The sequence below is a fragment of the Halichoerus grypus genome, chromosome 14 (assembly GCF_964656455.1).
Source record: "Halichoerus grypus chromosome 14, mHalGry1.hap1.1, whole genome shotgun sequence".
In the NCBI taxonomy this organism is placed as follows: domain Eukaryota; kingdom Metazoa; phylum Chordata; class Mammalia; order Carnivora; family Phocidae; genus Halichoerus; species Halichoerus grypus.
This window is the reverse complement of record NC_135725.1, coordinates 88,675,077-88,692,335: the sequence shown is the minus strand read 5'-3', so window position 1 is coordinate 88,692,335 and position 17,259 is coordinate 88,675,077. Positions and strand designations below refer to the sequence as shown.

The window sequence follows — 17,259 nt, the reverse complement described above, 5'->3', positions numbered from 1 at the left end:
AAAATGGAACCGAGGAATGAGAAGAGGCGACACCTTCAGGCGATGGCTGCCTAAGATAGCCTGATCATCAGCAATCAGACAGAAATTAAATGCGGAAGACTTGTGCGTAACAGGATTTTGGTAAAGCATTTTAAGTTCGTGAAATGAAGAGGGAACGGATCTAGCCATGCAAAGCAAACGAGAAGTCAAGAAATCTCAATCTGCAGCCTCAGAGGGTTCACCTTCTTGAGTGACAGGAGCACTGAATCAGGCTCTCACGCAGCACAGGAAATCTGTCTTACAAGAAACGGACAGCCCTTCACACATGCTACTCTTATTCCTCACTATGAAATCTCATGTACGGGCTTCATACTTGAGTTAACTGGGTAGGAAAGTTCATAGCGGTGGTGTGGAGAACACCTTGTATAAAAGTCACCGGCAAAGCCCATCAGGCCCTGTCCTGCTTAGGCCATCACTTTGCTAGGAAGCCATTTCCACCAGCAAGGAATGCGAACACCAACATAATTGTGGCACGCTTGAAGGTCAAAACACTCCAGGCTTCAAAACAGCAAAGCCGCTTAATTTAGAACTACATATACACAGTTCTGACAATCGCGGAAACATCCCTGAACCAGAGGACAGCGAATTAAGTGGAGAATGAAATGATAATAAAGAGAAAGGAGGGAGAAAACACGCAACGCAAAAAACAAAGCCCGTGCGCCAGCTGTGACCGCGAGCCCGTGTAGAAGCCACGCCAGCCTCCCCCGGGGAGGAGGTCATTACTGCTGAGTGCCCGCCTCGCACTCTGCTTCCCGGGGAGCGCTGATTATCAGGAAGGAGGCCTTTGATGAACTTCACTTAGTATTCCACGTAGTCCAGAACGGTGCTGAGGGCAAGTATTTCTTACCACAGGGATCCAGTGCTCGGCGGGCCCAGGGCCTAGGCCTGCTGAGTTTGGTCCTGGATGCATGCCTGAAGCCGGCGAGGTCAGGAACCCAGCATCTGCCTTTGGTCCAAGGCCCACCATGTTGCCAGCACTAAAGCGAGTGGCTGAGCCCTAAGACCTTGCAGGCTGGAGATTTTTGTAAAAGGCTGCCGGCCCCACGCTCACTCCGTGGCTCTTGCGCCTGGCCAGGCTCCTACCTGTGGATGAAGTTCTTCTTCTCGAGGTACTCCATGGCCGACGAGATCTGAGTGGCCATGTACAGCAGCACCACAGCGTTCACCTCCTGCCGGTTACACTCTCTCAGGTAATCCAACAGGTTCCCATGGGTCATGAACTCAGTGATTATATAGAACGGGGGCTCCCGGGTACAGACCCCTGCCAACAAGAAAGACATCGCGGGCTTTCGTGTGCTGTTCTGCTCCCGAGTGCACCAACCCCAGCCAGAAAAGACAGCACGACAGTAAAGGGCTCCTGAAACGGGTTCTGTCTCTGCCCCTAAGTCTGGGGTCCAACCTCTACCACAGTTCCAAGCACTCGGGGCTTGTGATCACGTTCCTGGGGGAGGGATGTGGCCATGCTCTTCTCTTCCTCTCGGGCACTTGAACCCCAATGAAGAGGCTGCCGCCGAGTTCAGAGGCAAAGGTCGGGCACACACGGAACAGCCTACAGCACTGTCCGTTCACCCCCAAAACGGGGAGGTCTGCTTACAGAGTAACTGCAGTGAAGGGACTCTGGAAAATTCTTGTCTCAGAAGCCATTTGAGATTTGCCTTTGACTGCTTTTAGGTATCGATTTAAAATAAGAACGTCCTCCCCCCCGCCTTAAAAAAAAAAAACGGGGGCGCCTGGGTGGCTCAGTCAGTTAAGTATCTATCTGACTCTAGGTTTCGGCTCAGGTCACGATCTCAGGGTCCTGAGATTGAGCCCCTCATTGGGCTCCATGCTGGGTGTGGAATCTGCTTAAGATTCTCTCTCCCTCTCCCTCTGCCCCTCGCCTTAAAAAAAGAAAGAAAAAAGAAAAAAATAAAGTAATAACATACTCTCTCTCACACACACACACACACCATCCCACATCAGCTTCCTTTTTATCATGGGCTGAGTGTTGGCAGAGGACAGATGCCCACATCAGAAATCTCCATGCAGCAAGCCATTCATCTCTTCCTTCAAGCACCTGCACCACCCCGAGAGGGTCTAATGAAAAGGCCCTCTCTTCAGAACTTTGCACACTCACCGAGTAACTGTACTAGATTGGGGTGCTTGATCTCTTTCATTACTGCAGCTTCTTTCAAGAACTCCTCCACCTCCATGGTGTCCTCCTGTGGAAAAAAAGGGGGTGAAGTTGTTTCAGCAAGGACAGTGTTTAAGTGGGAAGGTACAGCTTGAATGGTTAATACAAACTGGAGCTTCGACCGACAACCACCCTGGCCCACCAGTGCCGACCGCACATTGCACCGGACAGATTCCCTGCAGCCGATCGTCACCCCGACAGCACAGAGAATTTTCCCCTTTGGTGCTGAACTTGTGAATTCTCACCCAGGGCAATAAATAGATGTTGGGAACTTGCTTCTAGGGGCTGCTATGTAGAGGATATTTCTATTTTCCTAAGGAATAGCTGGTTTCCAAGGAGTCCTAAAACACTGAACATTGAAAAAAAAAAATCACCTGAAGAATCAGAAACATACCCAATTAATGGAAGAGACCCTGATGACACAAAAAGATACTATCCTACCAAAGAAGAACCACACCTCAAAATATGATAGAGAATGCTGAACTGCAGAGGATTCTGAAAACGTGGCGTCATGGGGGTCTTAAGGAAGCAATCACCACTACCTACACCAGGTAGATTTCCTCAGGTTCTAAAATAATCCTCTGTAGCAGCCCCCCTAACGATGGACTCACGAGGTCACGTTTTAGCAAGTTCACTGTATCTAAATGCCATGAAGAGACAAAGATATTAGCAAATGCCCAGAGCAAACCTGATGCTACTTCCACACTTCCTCAGGTGCTGTGGGTCGAGGCTCCACTCTGGAGTGCTGTGCACCTCGCCCCGCACATGGCGGCTGGCCCTATTACGCAGGAGGCTTCTGTGGCTTGCGTCAGGTAAACCTCTTTTGACTTAAAGAACGGATCGTCCTCTGACTGATCACTGCAACAAGCAGCAGGTGGGGGGAGTGGCCCGGTCTGCTGTGAGCGCCTGCTTACAAAGGCCAGCAGGAGAAGCAGGACGCCTCCCTCTGAGTTTCAGCATGGAGTCTAAGTTTGTCTGGACAGAAAGACTGCATGGCGGATGGGGAGTGATCTGGAAAACTAGAGACTCGCCCGAGAGGAAAGCTTTAGCAACTTTTTAAAAAATATATTTATTTGAGAGAGAGAGCAAGAGAGAGAGAGCGTGCGCGTGCACACACACACGTGTGCACACGCAGGGAGGGGCAGATGGAGAGGGAAACCCGAGCAGACTCCCTGCTGAGTGCGGAGCCCACGTGGCGCTCGATCCCACGACCGATCATGACCTGAGCTGAAGGCAGACGCTTAACCGACTGAGCCACCCAGGCGCCCCAACCTTATTTTCAATGTGGCACCTTATACATCATACCTGCCTCTCCGGGAGACGATGAGCTCACGTGTCCTTACTGCGGCATCACCGTGGCCGCGCCATTCCTGCCCCCGGAGGTGGGGAACGCTTCCAGAGGACAGGTCATCCTCTCCCTAGCGTGTGCCTGCTGTGGTCAGTCATGTTTACAAGCGGAGCACGACCGCTGAGGACACGTGTCAGCCCATTACCACTTAGCCCTGGGCTCTGTGAGGCGGAGACTCAAACAATTTACTGCTCTTTAGCAATGGTCAGCTGCCCTAATGTCAATTAAACATTGCTGGTAGTCACCGCGTCAAGCTGTACAGGGGACGAGAACTCATTCCTGCCTCCGCCCCACTGGCTGTTCAATTCTTCGGAGTCCTCTCTGCTCCTTAACGCGCTCAGCAGACCGTGCCGTTTGTGCGTGGAGCGCTCTGATCCGCCGGGTGACACGCTAATGTCAAGGCTGGAGAGCACACGCCTGCTGGAGTCGGCGAGTCGCTGCTGCTCACGTAAGGACCAGGGGCTTCAGGAACCTTGCCTGGCCAGCAACATGTTCAAAACGCAGCTCTCAAATAAAGCTTTCTAAACAAGTGGAGTTTTCCTTTATAAAAGTGCCACATAATAAACCACCCACAGTGAAATCATTTCAGAAAGATCATGTGCTCTTACAGCTACAGACTCTTTTCTAAAAGAACCATGTCTGGATCTTGAGAGGCGTGGACACACAGAAGGAACAACGGGGCTTTCAAAGGCACCGCTCTCCTCTTTTTGTCTGTCTTGCTCTCCCCTCACTCATACACACGCACATACACGTGTGGACAGTATAAATAATTCCTTGTTTTTTTCTTTCAGGACCATCAGCGTGAACTTGTCTCCCCCTGGTGGAATCAGGCCTGGTTCAATTTGCAATGGAAACCACTAGCAGCATCAGACTTTTGTAGCTGCATTAAACCGGAAACACCCCCGATGCTCTCCTGTTCTATTCCTTGACTTTTATTTAAAAACTTTCCATCATCTTTTTTTGAAAGGTCTTCCATTTACGGAGTAAAATAAAATGAACTCCGATCAATGAGGGTGAAGGCAACACTGAGTGAAGGCTGAGTTTCGGCCCTGTCTGTTGGGAGGGTGGTGGGTCAGCCGGGCTCTCCTCACGGGGACTGACCAGCCTGGCCCAGATGCACACGAAGGCCTGGCCAGGATAAGGGCTGGTTCAGAGGATGGCTCTGAGTTACACAGACCAAGCCCTGCCACTGCGAGGCCATGCCAAGTTACTCACATGCCAGATAAGCGAGGTTTCTCTGAACCCAAACGGGGAGAAGAGCTGCATCTGCCTCGCGGGCAGGACTCCACCAGCGGGACCTGTTTTACTATACTGAAAACAGGTGATCTCTATGCCCGGGAAGCAGGCTAAACACAGCGCTAGAATGAGAGACAGTTAACACTGCTTTCGGTCGTTCTCACAGAGACACATTCTCCGGCCCCAGGATCTCATGGGTGCTTTCTACCCAGCCTCACCCTTTCTGCTCACTGGCCTCCCCCCGAGCGTAGGCGGGCTACGGCGTTAACACAGAACAGCGTTCGTGTAAATGGCTCAGCGTCCCACTGGTGCTGCACAGCGCCGAGTGCCCTTCATGCCTCCCTGCGTCTCAGCAGGGACCATGGCCCCGGAGCAGGGTCCACAGAGAGCTCAGTTTCCACATCTGTCCCTGGTTCTCAACCAAATGTGCGCTGAGCAAGGCTGCCACCACGGTGAAGTGCCAGCCCGCAGCCTGCAGAGACGGGGCCGCAGAGATGGGGCAGAGCTCCAGAGCCAGGCCGAGGAAGGGGGTTCCCCAACCAGATGCACGAGAAACCACCTCACACAGAACCCCCCGAGCCCTGGTCCTCAAACTCGCAGGTGTATCTAGCTCACAGGCAGAGCAGAAGCCACTGCAAGAGCGAGCAACACGGCAACAGTGGGCTCCGAGGGCTGCCTCTCTCCCTGGGCACAGCCCCTCGGGGAGTCAGAAAGCTGGAGCACGCGACGGTCCAGTGCCGCCATGGAGCCCTTCCTTCTCTGCTCGTACAACAAAAACCAAACCCAAGCAGACCGTGTTGGCAAGGACAGGGGCATCAAGGCACTTTGCCAGCACTGCTGGTCTAGTACAAATTGGTACACGCTCCTCGATCTAGTGTACTCTGGGGAGCTGACCAGCAGGACAGTCTCCACACGTCCAACAAGAATCCCTATGGCACAGTCTGTAATAACTGTGCAGGAAAGTGCGGGAAAAAACACAAATGCCCGCTGAAGGCTGGTGTATGTTAAAACACATCCATGCAGAAACAAGACCACCTTACGTCCACTGACGAGGAACGACTGCCAGATACACAGGCGCCAGGGGGCACAGAGCAGTGTCTAGAGCCCGCTGCCGTACGGTTCAGAAAGATACCCACAAGCGGACTATTTCTGGAAAGTCACAAAAGTCAAGGGTAGAAGATACTATGTGCATACGTTACCTATTTGAAAAATGAACTGAGTACAATTTTAAGTCTTAACATTTTTCAACAATGTTATTTTCCACCATTTCAATGGTAAATCTGTCAGTAGCTTACGAGTCAATCCTAATGCCACTGGATCAACAGTAGTCTTTCCCAAATTCCAGGACTTACAGAACCGTTTCATGGGGAAAAAAACGGACTTATAAACAAACTTTTGGAATATGGCTCATTTGAAACATGGGGCTTTCTTGTACTGGACAGCTGGTTCTCTTAGGCACATCCCACCTGTCACATTGATAATACACAGGTAGAGGTAAGCCTACGACCTGCTGAATTATGTCAGAACTCAAACTAGTAGTTTGAGCAGTGGGCCTTTGCTTTAATTCTAGTTTCCCACCCATAGAGGTCAGCCTAGTGCACTCCTGTTTCCCCATCTCTTCTGGTCTCAGGCCCCAAAGGTACAGGACCCAATGCCTGGTGGATCAATATGGAGTCCGGGCTAAAGCAGGGGGGGCCACCTGTGCCGCCTCAAGAGGGGCCAGCAACACAGAACAGGTGTGTGTGGGGGGAGCAGATGGAGACTCAGGTGCCCAGCTGGGTCCTAGAGAGAAAGGGAGATCCAGCTGCAGGCTGAGGGGAAGTGAATGTGGGCGGGGAAGGGGATTTCTAAGACTTGTAACTGTGGTTTGTGTATTTTTCGTGGTGTGTGAGGAGTAAGAACCGGGGTGACAATTAAGGAAAGAAGAAAGGAGCTGGGCTTTGAGGCAGGCTGCCTGGGCTGGAACCCTGGCTCTGCGGCTCACTGGCTCACGCCGGGCCAGCTACCCCGCCTCCCTCCACTGCAGTTTCCTCAAGCCTGCGACGGTGGTGGTGCTGGGCCGACAGGAGGACCCTTCCCTCAGGGTGGCTGAAAGGATTAAATGAGAGGCTATAGATGGAGCACTCAGACCCTGCCGGGCACATAGCAAGAGCTCAATAAACATTAGCCATCACTGTCATTTAGAACCCAACTTCTCCAGTGGAGACAAATGCCCAAAATAGTGACACTAATCTTATCTGACAAGTGGGAAACCTATTGTAGACATGTGCTTTGTGCAGGGGAGGCGGAAGAAGCGGTAATTTATCCAGCAGTTGCTTAGTACCATAATTTGGGTTGACCTATATCTCTAGAATATGATGCATTCCCTTTTCCCTAATTAGCTATCAGCAGGGGTGACGACTCCCAGAAATCCATGCAACTAGATTCTGTACTTTTTTTTTTTTTTTTACCAACCGTGGGACCATAAAGTTAATAAAGCTCTTGGGGAAAACCATTAAAAGTATAATAAAAATACATCATTAATAATACATCATTAGAGAAATATATTCTAAAAGGCACAAAACTTCCAGATAATTCTGCTTCACTGGTGTGAGAACGCCACCACCGACAGACCTCCAGGAGGGTCCCTCCTCTGGAATGCCCACCTTCAGTTGCTCAGGAAACACCACCACACCATCGGCGGCTGGGCTGTGTTTTCCCCACATTTCAAGTTGGGCAAACTCTCCCTCTTTCTAAAGTTTTCAAACAAGCCTTTCCTGGATGGAAACCTAGTTTATTTTGTGCTTCTGTTATTCCTTGTTTCATTTTTGCAAATACTGGCAAATGTGTGGGTATTGCCTGGGCCTTTAACAGTTTCTCAAGCTGGTCAAGACCGAGAGCCGGGCCCGCTCTTCGCTCCTGTGCCAAGCTGAGACACTGCAGCATGAGCACATGCCTCTCCCTGGTCTCGCCTGGTCTGGGGGAGGCGGGGCAATGGCTGTTTCGTTTTTTCTAGGGCTCGCCAACGTAGCCGTCTTTGTGAAGCTCCAATCCAATCATCTGTGCATCAAACCCTTCAACGCGCCCCACCGCCTTCAGGATAGCGTCCCAGCTCCTTAGCCGGTTCAAACCCTCTGTGACTTAGCGCAGGCTCTTCACCCTCCACCTCTGTCCAGGCCTCTGCTCCCCTGGCCAACTCCTGTTCCTCCCCCACGGCACCAACTTGTGGTTCCCTTCATGCTTTCTCCCCAAGTGGAGCTCACCAGTACCCCATGCCCCATTCCCATGCGGTGTCAGAGCTCCCCGCTCCTGCCTCTGATCTGGCACCTATCACACCACACTGTGGTTACCATCATATTGCCTATTCCTCCTCCTAGCTACACTGTTCTACTACCTAGACTAGCCTGAAGTGAATTAGTCTATTTTCACAATCCCAGGGTTAAGGCCAGGGTCTGGTGAACAGAAGCAAGGAACTCAATAAATGCTTATTGTGTTTTTAAAAAATCATGTCTGGAAAGTATCCAGAAGTCCCCAAGGTGACCTCAAACCACGTCACCTCCCACCCCCAACCCACAAGATCAGCCCCAAGGACTGATCTAAGGGAGACACAACCAAGGAAAGCCACTCTTGGTTTCTAGAACTAAAGAACGCGATCTTTTCTCTGAAGCGGCACTTTACATCAGCCAGAACCCATAATTCCCACTTTACTGTGTCTCTGAGTAAAGGCAGAAAGGAAGTAACAGAGTCCCTAAAAGGCAAGTGATCTGACTTCACGGGTCTCCAAGCGTGCGCCCCACGGACTCCAGAGAAGCGCATGCACACACCTGGGTCCCTTCCTTGCAGTCGTGGATGTTTCCATTCTATGGCTACAGGGGGGCCTCCCCTCTCAGTCTCTGTGCACGTGTCAGTGTAATCGGTTCCTTTTCTTTTTTTTTTAAGCAAGTGAAAATAGCGCAGGTCAACACTAGAGGACGCTCTGGCCACAGGTAAAAGCTCAGATCACTTTCGTGAAGGCAGAGAGGGCTTGCAAGTGAAACCCTTGCTTGGCGTCCTAAAGATTTCAAAGGACTTCAAATCCACCGGAAAAGTACAAACCCCACGCTTGAGTGGAGAGGGCGAAAGTCCTAGTTAACAAGAATGACCCGATGGTACCTGAGTTCGTAGGAAGCCCTGATGCTTCCTTCATGCCTTTCCACACCTCCATTTCCAGAGGTCTGCACTCACACTACACAGAATTGGAACCTACTAGGAACACCCAATGCACTTGCCTTTCAAGTCTGCCAACAAAAATCCACAGAAGAGTCAAATGCTTTTTGGTTAAATCCCCTTCTTTAAAAACTTAGTTTTTTTTCCTCCTTCTCTTAACTCTCAACAGGAAGTGATCCAAATGCCACACAGACAGAACGGAAACCCACGGCTTTAAGAGAATCTTGCCATATAATGAAAACACGTCTCCAAATGACTCATCTTTTTACACCAAAAAACCACAGCACTTCTCGGCTCTCGCTGTATGCAGAGGCACACGGAGTCGGGGTGAGGGACTGAACCCGTTTGAAGAAAGGGACCACAGAGGCCCAAAGAGGCACTTCCTGGGCACGTTACCCCCTCGGACCTGAGCGCAGGGGCAGCAACCCAGGAAGCAGCGCCACCCCACACCGGCAATGGCACCGTGAGTGGCGGCGGCAGGCCCGGGCCTACCTTCAAGGTCTTCACGGCCACCGTCAGGCTGTATTTCTTCCACACGCCTTCGTACACCTCCCCGTACTGGCCTCCGCCCAGCTTGTGCTTCATGGTGATGTCCGTGCGCTCCATCTCCCACTTGTCGTAGTTGGGGGACACGCCGTAGACGGTGGGCTTGTTGCGCTTGGGGGCCGGGTAATGGAGAGTGGTGATGAGGCCGTCCGCCACAGTCGAGTGATGATGAACCAACTCAGCCAAAGTGTTGAAGCGGCTCTCTGAGGAGACGTAGAGCTGAGGGAAACAGACAGCCTTCAGCCCACAGAGCGCACACAAACCCAAACAACTCCAACAAACCAGCTCTGCTGAGCCTAAGTCAGTGCAGAGCAAAACCTCAGATAAATGGCTCTCCACACAGGATGGAGTGTGCAGAAAATCACTGTGTTGTATTTCTCTACACATGCTGTAATTTACTTGCTGAAGCAGAAAGATACAAAATGCCTCAGGGCCTTTGCATCTGCTGGTCCCTCTGCCTGAAATCCTCCAGCCACCTAATCACCACATGCTTGGTTCTCTCTTACCAACCTGAGCCCGGCGTAAATGTCACGGTCACGGCAGTCACCTGACCTGATCATCACCCAGCACTAGTCATACCACCTCTCTTACTTCTCTGCATTGCACTTACCCTCCTTATTTGCTTATTTACGGTCAACATCTCCTAGAATGTCAGTTTCATGAGAGTAGAGCCCTAAGCTGTCTGTTTTATCCTGTATCCCCAATGTGGAGAATAAGAAATACACAGCACATAATAGATACTCAATAAGCAGTTACTAATTAAATTAACGAAGAAAAGAACTTGGTACCTGTTTGCTGATTGGAAAAGAAAGTAATTTTTTAAAAATAATTGTGCTTATTACCTAAAACCTCTAATTATTATTTATAATTATCCAGAACTACACGGTAATCAGAGATGGAAATCACTAAACAAAACATAATTCTTCTCATTCTTACACCCTCAATTTGGGCTAGGTAGCATCAGAGGCCCAGACTTGCCGACCCCAGCTGGATGCCCCTGTGGGATGCCCCCGTCAGCGCGCTCCAGGAGTGGAGTGCGGGGGGTGGGGGACTGGAGGGCTGCACAAAGGCCACACAGCCTCCTCTACCGTGGGGAAGTAAGGAGAGGGGCTTTCAGACACCAGCGCACGCGAGCCTCTCTGAGATCTACAGTTGCCGCGAACCTATGCGCAGAGCCCATCCACGTGTCATTCTCGTTGGATGCCCCAGGAAAGGAAGAAGGGAAAGGAGCAAGCTGACAGGCTGACAGAAAGCAAGCGTGGATGGGGACAGCTATCTTTTTTCCTTCTTTTTTGGTTCATTTCAGTGAGGTGGTGAGGGAATGCTTCCTTTGCAAGAAACAATTCCACATTAAAATCCACACAGGACATCTGGGCTCCAGGCAGACAGTAGGTAACCGAACCTACTAGCTCATGAAGGGCAGCCAGCGATTGTGGAAGGTGGGGAAGACATTAAAAACCACGGCTTGCCCTGACTACTGAGACAAAGGAGGGGTATGTGTTTGGAACAGCGGCGACGCATGGGGCAGGAGGGAGAGAACGGAACAGTTTGAGTTCTACTACAGCTGCAGCTACAGTATCTCTATTACTTAAAAACAGAAAAAGGAAGAAAAGGCCTGAAACACACAGCAGAGTTGGTTATGGAAGGCTCCATCACTTCCTGTATGTTGGTAATACTAGATAATTACAATAATTTAAAAGAAGAAAACATTAACAAATACATGAGTTGATCCCACTTATAACCCTCAAGAAGGTAAACAGAGTTCTTTCTTTCTTTTTGAGTTTTTTGCTTGGGGAGATAATGTAAACAGATTTTTAAAACTCAGGCAAGGCAACGGCAAACTTTGACTTAGAGGTATGTAATTTACAATCTTTTTTTTTTTAAGATTATTTATTATTTATTTGAGAGAGAGAGAGAGCGCACTTGTGTGCACACAAGCAGGGGGAGAGGGAGAAGCAGGACCCTGAGATCATGACCTGAGCCAAAGGCAAACGCTTAACCAACTGAGCCACCCAGGCACCCCTGTAATTTACAAGCTTCTGGTTGCAATTCTACTAAAATAAAATTCTGAGCAACCCAAGAATTGTCCAGAAAGACCCCATAGCTCTGGGGGAACTTGTCCCTCTGTTAGATGGTGCCCCTCAGTGGCAGGGCCTTTCGAAGTGAGGAGAGGGCCCACTGGGAGGCCCCACTTACACCTCGGAGCACCGAGGAGAACCTTAGTCTAAGTGAACTGCTCTAGGGCCACATGATGAGTCATGCTTACGGCCCAGAGTGAGTGCACCAAGGTGCTGGGGGAAGGTGGGGAGCAGAAGTCAGCACCGCTGAGCCCGCGCTTAGCCCGATGTCCACACACTGACGTACACACACTCTTGTCTGTGGGCATTGCGGACACGAGTGCGGTTCACAGAGAAGACCGAGTGGGACGTGGGGACAGCCCGTACTCCCACCCCTCTCTGGAAGTCTGTCGTCGTCCACTTACTTCACTGCGGGTGCCAAGTGTTCCAAGCCCTCTTCTTTTGGGGCAGCTCAGCTGCTGGTGTTTTCGCTACCATGGAGTGTAGAGAAGAGAGAAGAGCCTCTCCAAGAAGGCATTCCCTGGAATGTGAGCATCCCTCCCAGCTCGGACATCACTGGCACAGTGCGGGTGAAAGAGCCCAGCTCACTTGCGGGGCTCCGGGGGCCGGTCACCGGGGAGCAAGGTTCATTACCTACTTCTCCCCGTCAGCTTGAAAGGAGTGCTCTCCAATCCTAGGATCAGAAGGCTAATGGCTCCCCCAAGCCCAAGTTTATGCAGAATTTGTTCTTGGTCTCATCTGATTCCCTCACAGGCTCTCCTGTTAAGAGATTTCAGAGCTGTGGGAGGTTTCACTGAACGGACCTACTTTATCCTTCTCGATAATTAAATCTACAGACCCTGTGACTTAGTTCATCTTTCAACATAAAATTTACATCCCAACACTTATTAAATATTAAAACTACTCTCCGTTCTCAAGGCACCGCACAGCCACCTTCTAACAGTCAAGTCTGCTCGTTTCCTTCTGATTAGTTCTGGGTTTGAGCATTTTGCTAGTGAACTGGGTAATCTGCGTCAGGAATTCCTGGCATGTTCCGAGAAGAAAGTGAAATATGCATTATGAATGGCATGTCATTATGCTATGCACCTGGTTACATAAACACTCTGGGTGCTCAGCCAGGACTGGGCCTCCTCCTGATCATGTAGGAACCCCAAAGATAGGACTTGTCAAACTCACCAGAAACAGCTTTCCTCCTGACAGCCAGACTTACTGGCTTATCAGTGCTCAGACCGGTGCCTTCTTCAGCTGCCTCGGTCCCCAGGGTCCCACGCTCGATGTACTACTGCTGCTTACAGGCTGCGGGGCCAGGAAGCAGCATTACCCTGAGAGTGTCCCACATTCCAGCAGGAGGGCAGGACTTAATGATTAAGCAGTACTTAATAATGCTCGAGGTCTCCTCGACAAGGGCAGGTCAGCCACGTTTCAGCAGGCTTTTCACTGGGATGCCTGCACCTGCCAAGCCACTGTCAGGGTGGGTAAATCTTAAATATTCACGAGGGTATACAGTCGGCCTATCCTGCCATCTCTGCTAAAGCTTAAGCCCAAATTCCATTCCTGTCACCCTGAACTTGTCACTTCAGCAGACCGTGAAAATAAGTATCACCTGGGAACGTCTTTGAAGAAAAGGAAAGACTCTATCAAGGGCCATAAGGAATTGTGGAACTTGACAGTGGCATCCCACGAAAGTAAATAAAGTGTAGACACAAATAACCAGAAGAGCTAAATATGATTCAGGCAGCGGGTGGTTGAGAAAAATCAGCCTTTAATTCCACTACGCTGGCAGAAGATTGTGAACTTGGAGAAAGCACTGAGACGACAATCAGATCCCAGGGGATGTGGAGGTTTTCAAGACTATCGAGACTCCCTGGAGCAGCGATGGCTCAGTCTGGTAGGGCCCTTGCAAGAGTCCGGCTCGAAGCTCCCCGAGCCCTGGGCTGACTGACCAGCCACAACGGCTGCTGAAGCTCAGAAACACGACAACAGAGGGAAACCAGGGCCAAGAGGGTGGAGGCAGAAAGCAATCTTTCGGGCCCTTAGAGAAGAATCTTCTAAATTCAGTTGTTTTCTGAAGATTAGCTATTTGAAAATAGGCATTAGAGCTTATGCAACCCCAGCCTGTCCCTCCTACCAACCTTAGATTTTCCCCTTAGAAATCCAAAAAGGATTGCATCAAAGCTCTGCTATGTGAGCTTTTTTCAGTGCCGAGCCACACTGTCTCACGCATTGCTGTAATACCTCCCCCAATACCTCTGATGCTGTTCCACTCATTCCAGGAATATGATCCCACCCAACACAGCCCCCTCAAGTGCAGCTCACAGAGAGGCGCCTCTGCAGATGGCCGGAACTGATAACCCCGTGGGCTGAGATGTCTCCAGGTGCTTGGACAGCTGAAGGGAGAGTCTTTGCCAGGGAGGGAGGGAGGGAGGGAAGAAGGCAGGAGGCCTAGGACACTTGGATGAGTTGCCCAGTGGTGGATACTGCCTGATCAAATGAGCTCCCTGTGCTCCCCTGGCACATACCAGCTTTTGAACAGAGTGGGTGACGTCCTCATCGGACAACTCTCAAATTCTGTGAATCATGCATCCCACACGCAGGCCTTGCTCTCTCCCTCTGAATAGCATTTTGGACCAACCCCCGGCTAATGAGTTGTCAAACTAGATCATGCCTGCCTGAATCTGTTCCTAGGATGCTGGTTAAACAACTCCAGGGAAAAGAAACCATTACCCTGTTCAGTACAAACCTCAACTGATTACTGCAGTGCGGCACGGATCACCTCGGATAAACAGCACAGATGGGAAGCAAGCTGTCAGCTCCAGGAAATCACCTCCCTCATGGGCGGTGTGCTCTGGCGTTCTAATTCATGAGAGAGGAACCCTTGTGGGCTGAAGGCAAGGTTTCAAAGGGCCCCCCACCCCGGAGTACATCCTGCAGAATGGAACAACCTAGCTCCACATCTGGGATAAGAACGAGGGCCCGAAAGGCAAGCTGGTAAGGCTGATCTCTAGTCACACATCAGCAAGCGGCCACGCTGGGTACAAAGACCTCTGCCATCATGGAAAGCACCAGATACTAGCAATAAGGACTTTGGCCAGGGGCGCCTGGGTGGCTCAGTTGGTTAAGCGACTGCCTTCGGCTCAGGTCATGGTCCTGGAGTCCCGGGATCGAGTCCCACATCAGGCTCCCTGCTCGGCGGGGAGTCTGCTTCTCCCTCTGACCCTCCTCCTTCTCATGCTCTCTGTCTCTCGTTCTCTCTCTCTCAAATAAATAAATAAAATCTTTAAAAAAAAAAAAAAAAAAAAAAGGACTTTGGCCAGAAGACTTTGAGACATGCGGAAAAAACGAGAGAAGACCATTAAAAAGAGAAATACATGTGCATTTGTGTGGTACAAATGAATGTTTGAGGATAGCCATAAAAATGCTAAGAGGACTACAAGGAGGGGACTAGCCCTACCGCACATTAAAACGTATTATATAGCCTTAACAATTAAAAGTCTGATGTCGGAAGAGAACAGAGAGTAGATCAACAGACCTATATGCATATGTAAATTTGGTATGTTTAAAATATGCAGGAAAATATAAATTTAGTAAATGGACGGGGATCCCTCAAAACATGACACATGTACATCACACGTAACGAGAGACCATCTTTATACATCAGTGACAGATGTTTTCACAAGCCTGACAGAGCACTGTTGAGGTGGAGGGAAGATGCACTCCTGTTTCTCCTGGAAGCTCCATTTCCCACCAGCAACAGGGTGAGTAAACACATCTGCAAATTTCCATCGTGTTTAATGTTAACACGATGGAAATTTGTACGTATGATGTACATATGTACATGTACATGTGTCTATGAAATAAACTTAGTGGATTCTGACCAAAACTTTTTTAAAAAAATGAAACAGAACAGAACGGAATACAAAATACCAGAGTGCATTACATATACTGAGGGTAAGTAGGGCTTTCAGAACCTTTTGTTACTAGTGTGAGTACTAGGCGCTGAGGTAAATGCTTTTATACAGTGTGCCGAGATTATTTTTTTTAATGGTTTGAAAGCTACCTCAGAGCAGCATTATTTGTAACAGCCAAAGATTGGAAACAACCTAAAAGTCGACCTGCAGGGGACTGCTGAAATAAATGACGGTCCATCCACACGAGGCTGTCATTAATAAGAATGAGGCAGCTCTAAATGTGCTACCATAAAGCAATCTTCAAAAAATATTATCAGGTGGGAAAAGCAAGATGCAGAACACTGCGGAGTCTACATCATTTGCGTTTTTAAAAAACATATAAGCGTAGGGATGCCTGGGTGGCTCAGTTAAGCGTCTGCCTTAAGCTCAGGTTGTGATCCCAGGGTCATGGGATCGAGTCCTGCATTGGGGTCCTTGCTCAGTGGGAAGCCTACTTCTCCCTCTGCCTGCCGCTCCCCCTGCTTGTGCTCGCTTTCTCTCTCACATAAGTAAATAAAATCTTAAAAATATATATATATAGGGGCACCTGGGTGGCTCAGTCGTTAAGCGTCTGCCTTCGGCTCAGGTCATGATCCCAGGGTCCTGGGATCGAGTCCCGCATCGGGCTCCCTGCTCGGCGGGAAGCCTGCTTCTCCCTCCCACTCCCACTGCTTGTGTTCCTGCTCTCGCTATCTCTCTGTCAAATAAATAAATAAATTCTTAAAAAATAATAATAATATATATATATATCAATGCATATACATATACTGGGGAACTCTGAAAGAAACTGGTCACAGGGGTTGCCTCTGGGCAGGGGAATGGAATTAGGAGACAGAATTCTCACTGTTATCTGTTTTGTTCTTCTTTTTTTTTTAACAATATGCATACATTACATATTAATTAAAAAATACATCCACCATCTAGACCCTGCCTAATCATCCACCCATCTCCACCCTGGATGATGGCACGGTATAGCAGGGTGGAGAGCGGGGCCCAAGCCTAGCTCCATCAATCACACACTAGGCGATCCTGGGTAAGAAACCTCCTCCCTTTTAAGTCCCCAACTCCTTAAGGCAAAAATGCAGATCGCAGCGACCTCTGCCCTGAGGACCAAAGTGAAGTATAAATGAGAGGATGCCTGAAAAATGTGCCAGCCACCAGGAGGAACCTGGAAAATGTTAATCCCTCCCTTCCCTCCATGGACTCTTGAGCATTGTTCATGTAAAGATCACAAAACTGTATATATCAACTCTTTTACAAAACTACAGTTTGGGTTTGGAAATCTACTGGTACAATGTGATCTCATTTGTTAAAAAACTGTATTTATGTCCATAAATGCCCGCAGGCACACACACGAATGTGGCTTTATTTACGGGAAGAACACCATGTACCAGACTTATTTTGGGGAAGTGATATTAAGGTGGTCTTTTACTTTAAAAATATCCATTATTGCAGTTTTACTCATTGAAGATGAATTACTATCACAGTAAGAGATTTTTTACAAAGGAAGAATCTTAATACAAAAAGTATGTCCAATACCTAGCAGGTATTCACTTCGTCTTATGAAATAGCTAACAACAAAACTCCAGCAGGACAGGTGGAGAGCCACACCAGGCCCGTGGACTTGAAACATCACGTGATCGGTCCTCAACAGAATGTCTTTCCTAGGCTAATGCAGTGATGCCTGCTGTTTACTTGAAGATGTTT

The 17,259-nt window shown here is 49.4% G+C and overlaps 1 protein-coding gene across 3 annotated transcripts in view; it reads right to left on the bottom strand.

Annotated features, from left to right (window-relative positions):
• The window catches only part of ABL1 (ABL proto-oncogene 1, non-receptor tyrosine kinase), a 134,615-nt gene that overhangs the window by 11,189 nt on the left and 106,167 nt on the right, over positions 1 to 17,259 (bottom strand). For all 3 annotated transcript variants that reach the window (XM_036117066.2, XM_036117061.2, XM_036117063.2), the window contains exons 4-6: positions 9,474 to 9,746; positions 2,156 to 2,240; positions 1,123 to 1,300 (exon numbers count right to left, since the gene is read on the bottom strand). In XM_036117066.2, coding sequence (XP_035972959.1) covers positions 1,123 to 1,300; positions 2,156 to 2,240; positions 9,474 to 9,746 — 536 coding nt within the window. The remainder of the gene's footprint in view (positions 1 to 1,122; positions 1,301 to 2,155; positions 2,241 to 9,473; positions 9,747 to 17,259) is intronic.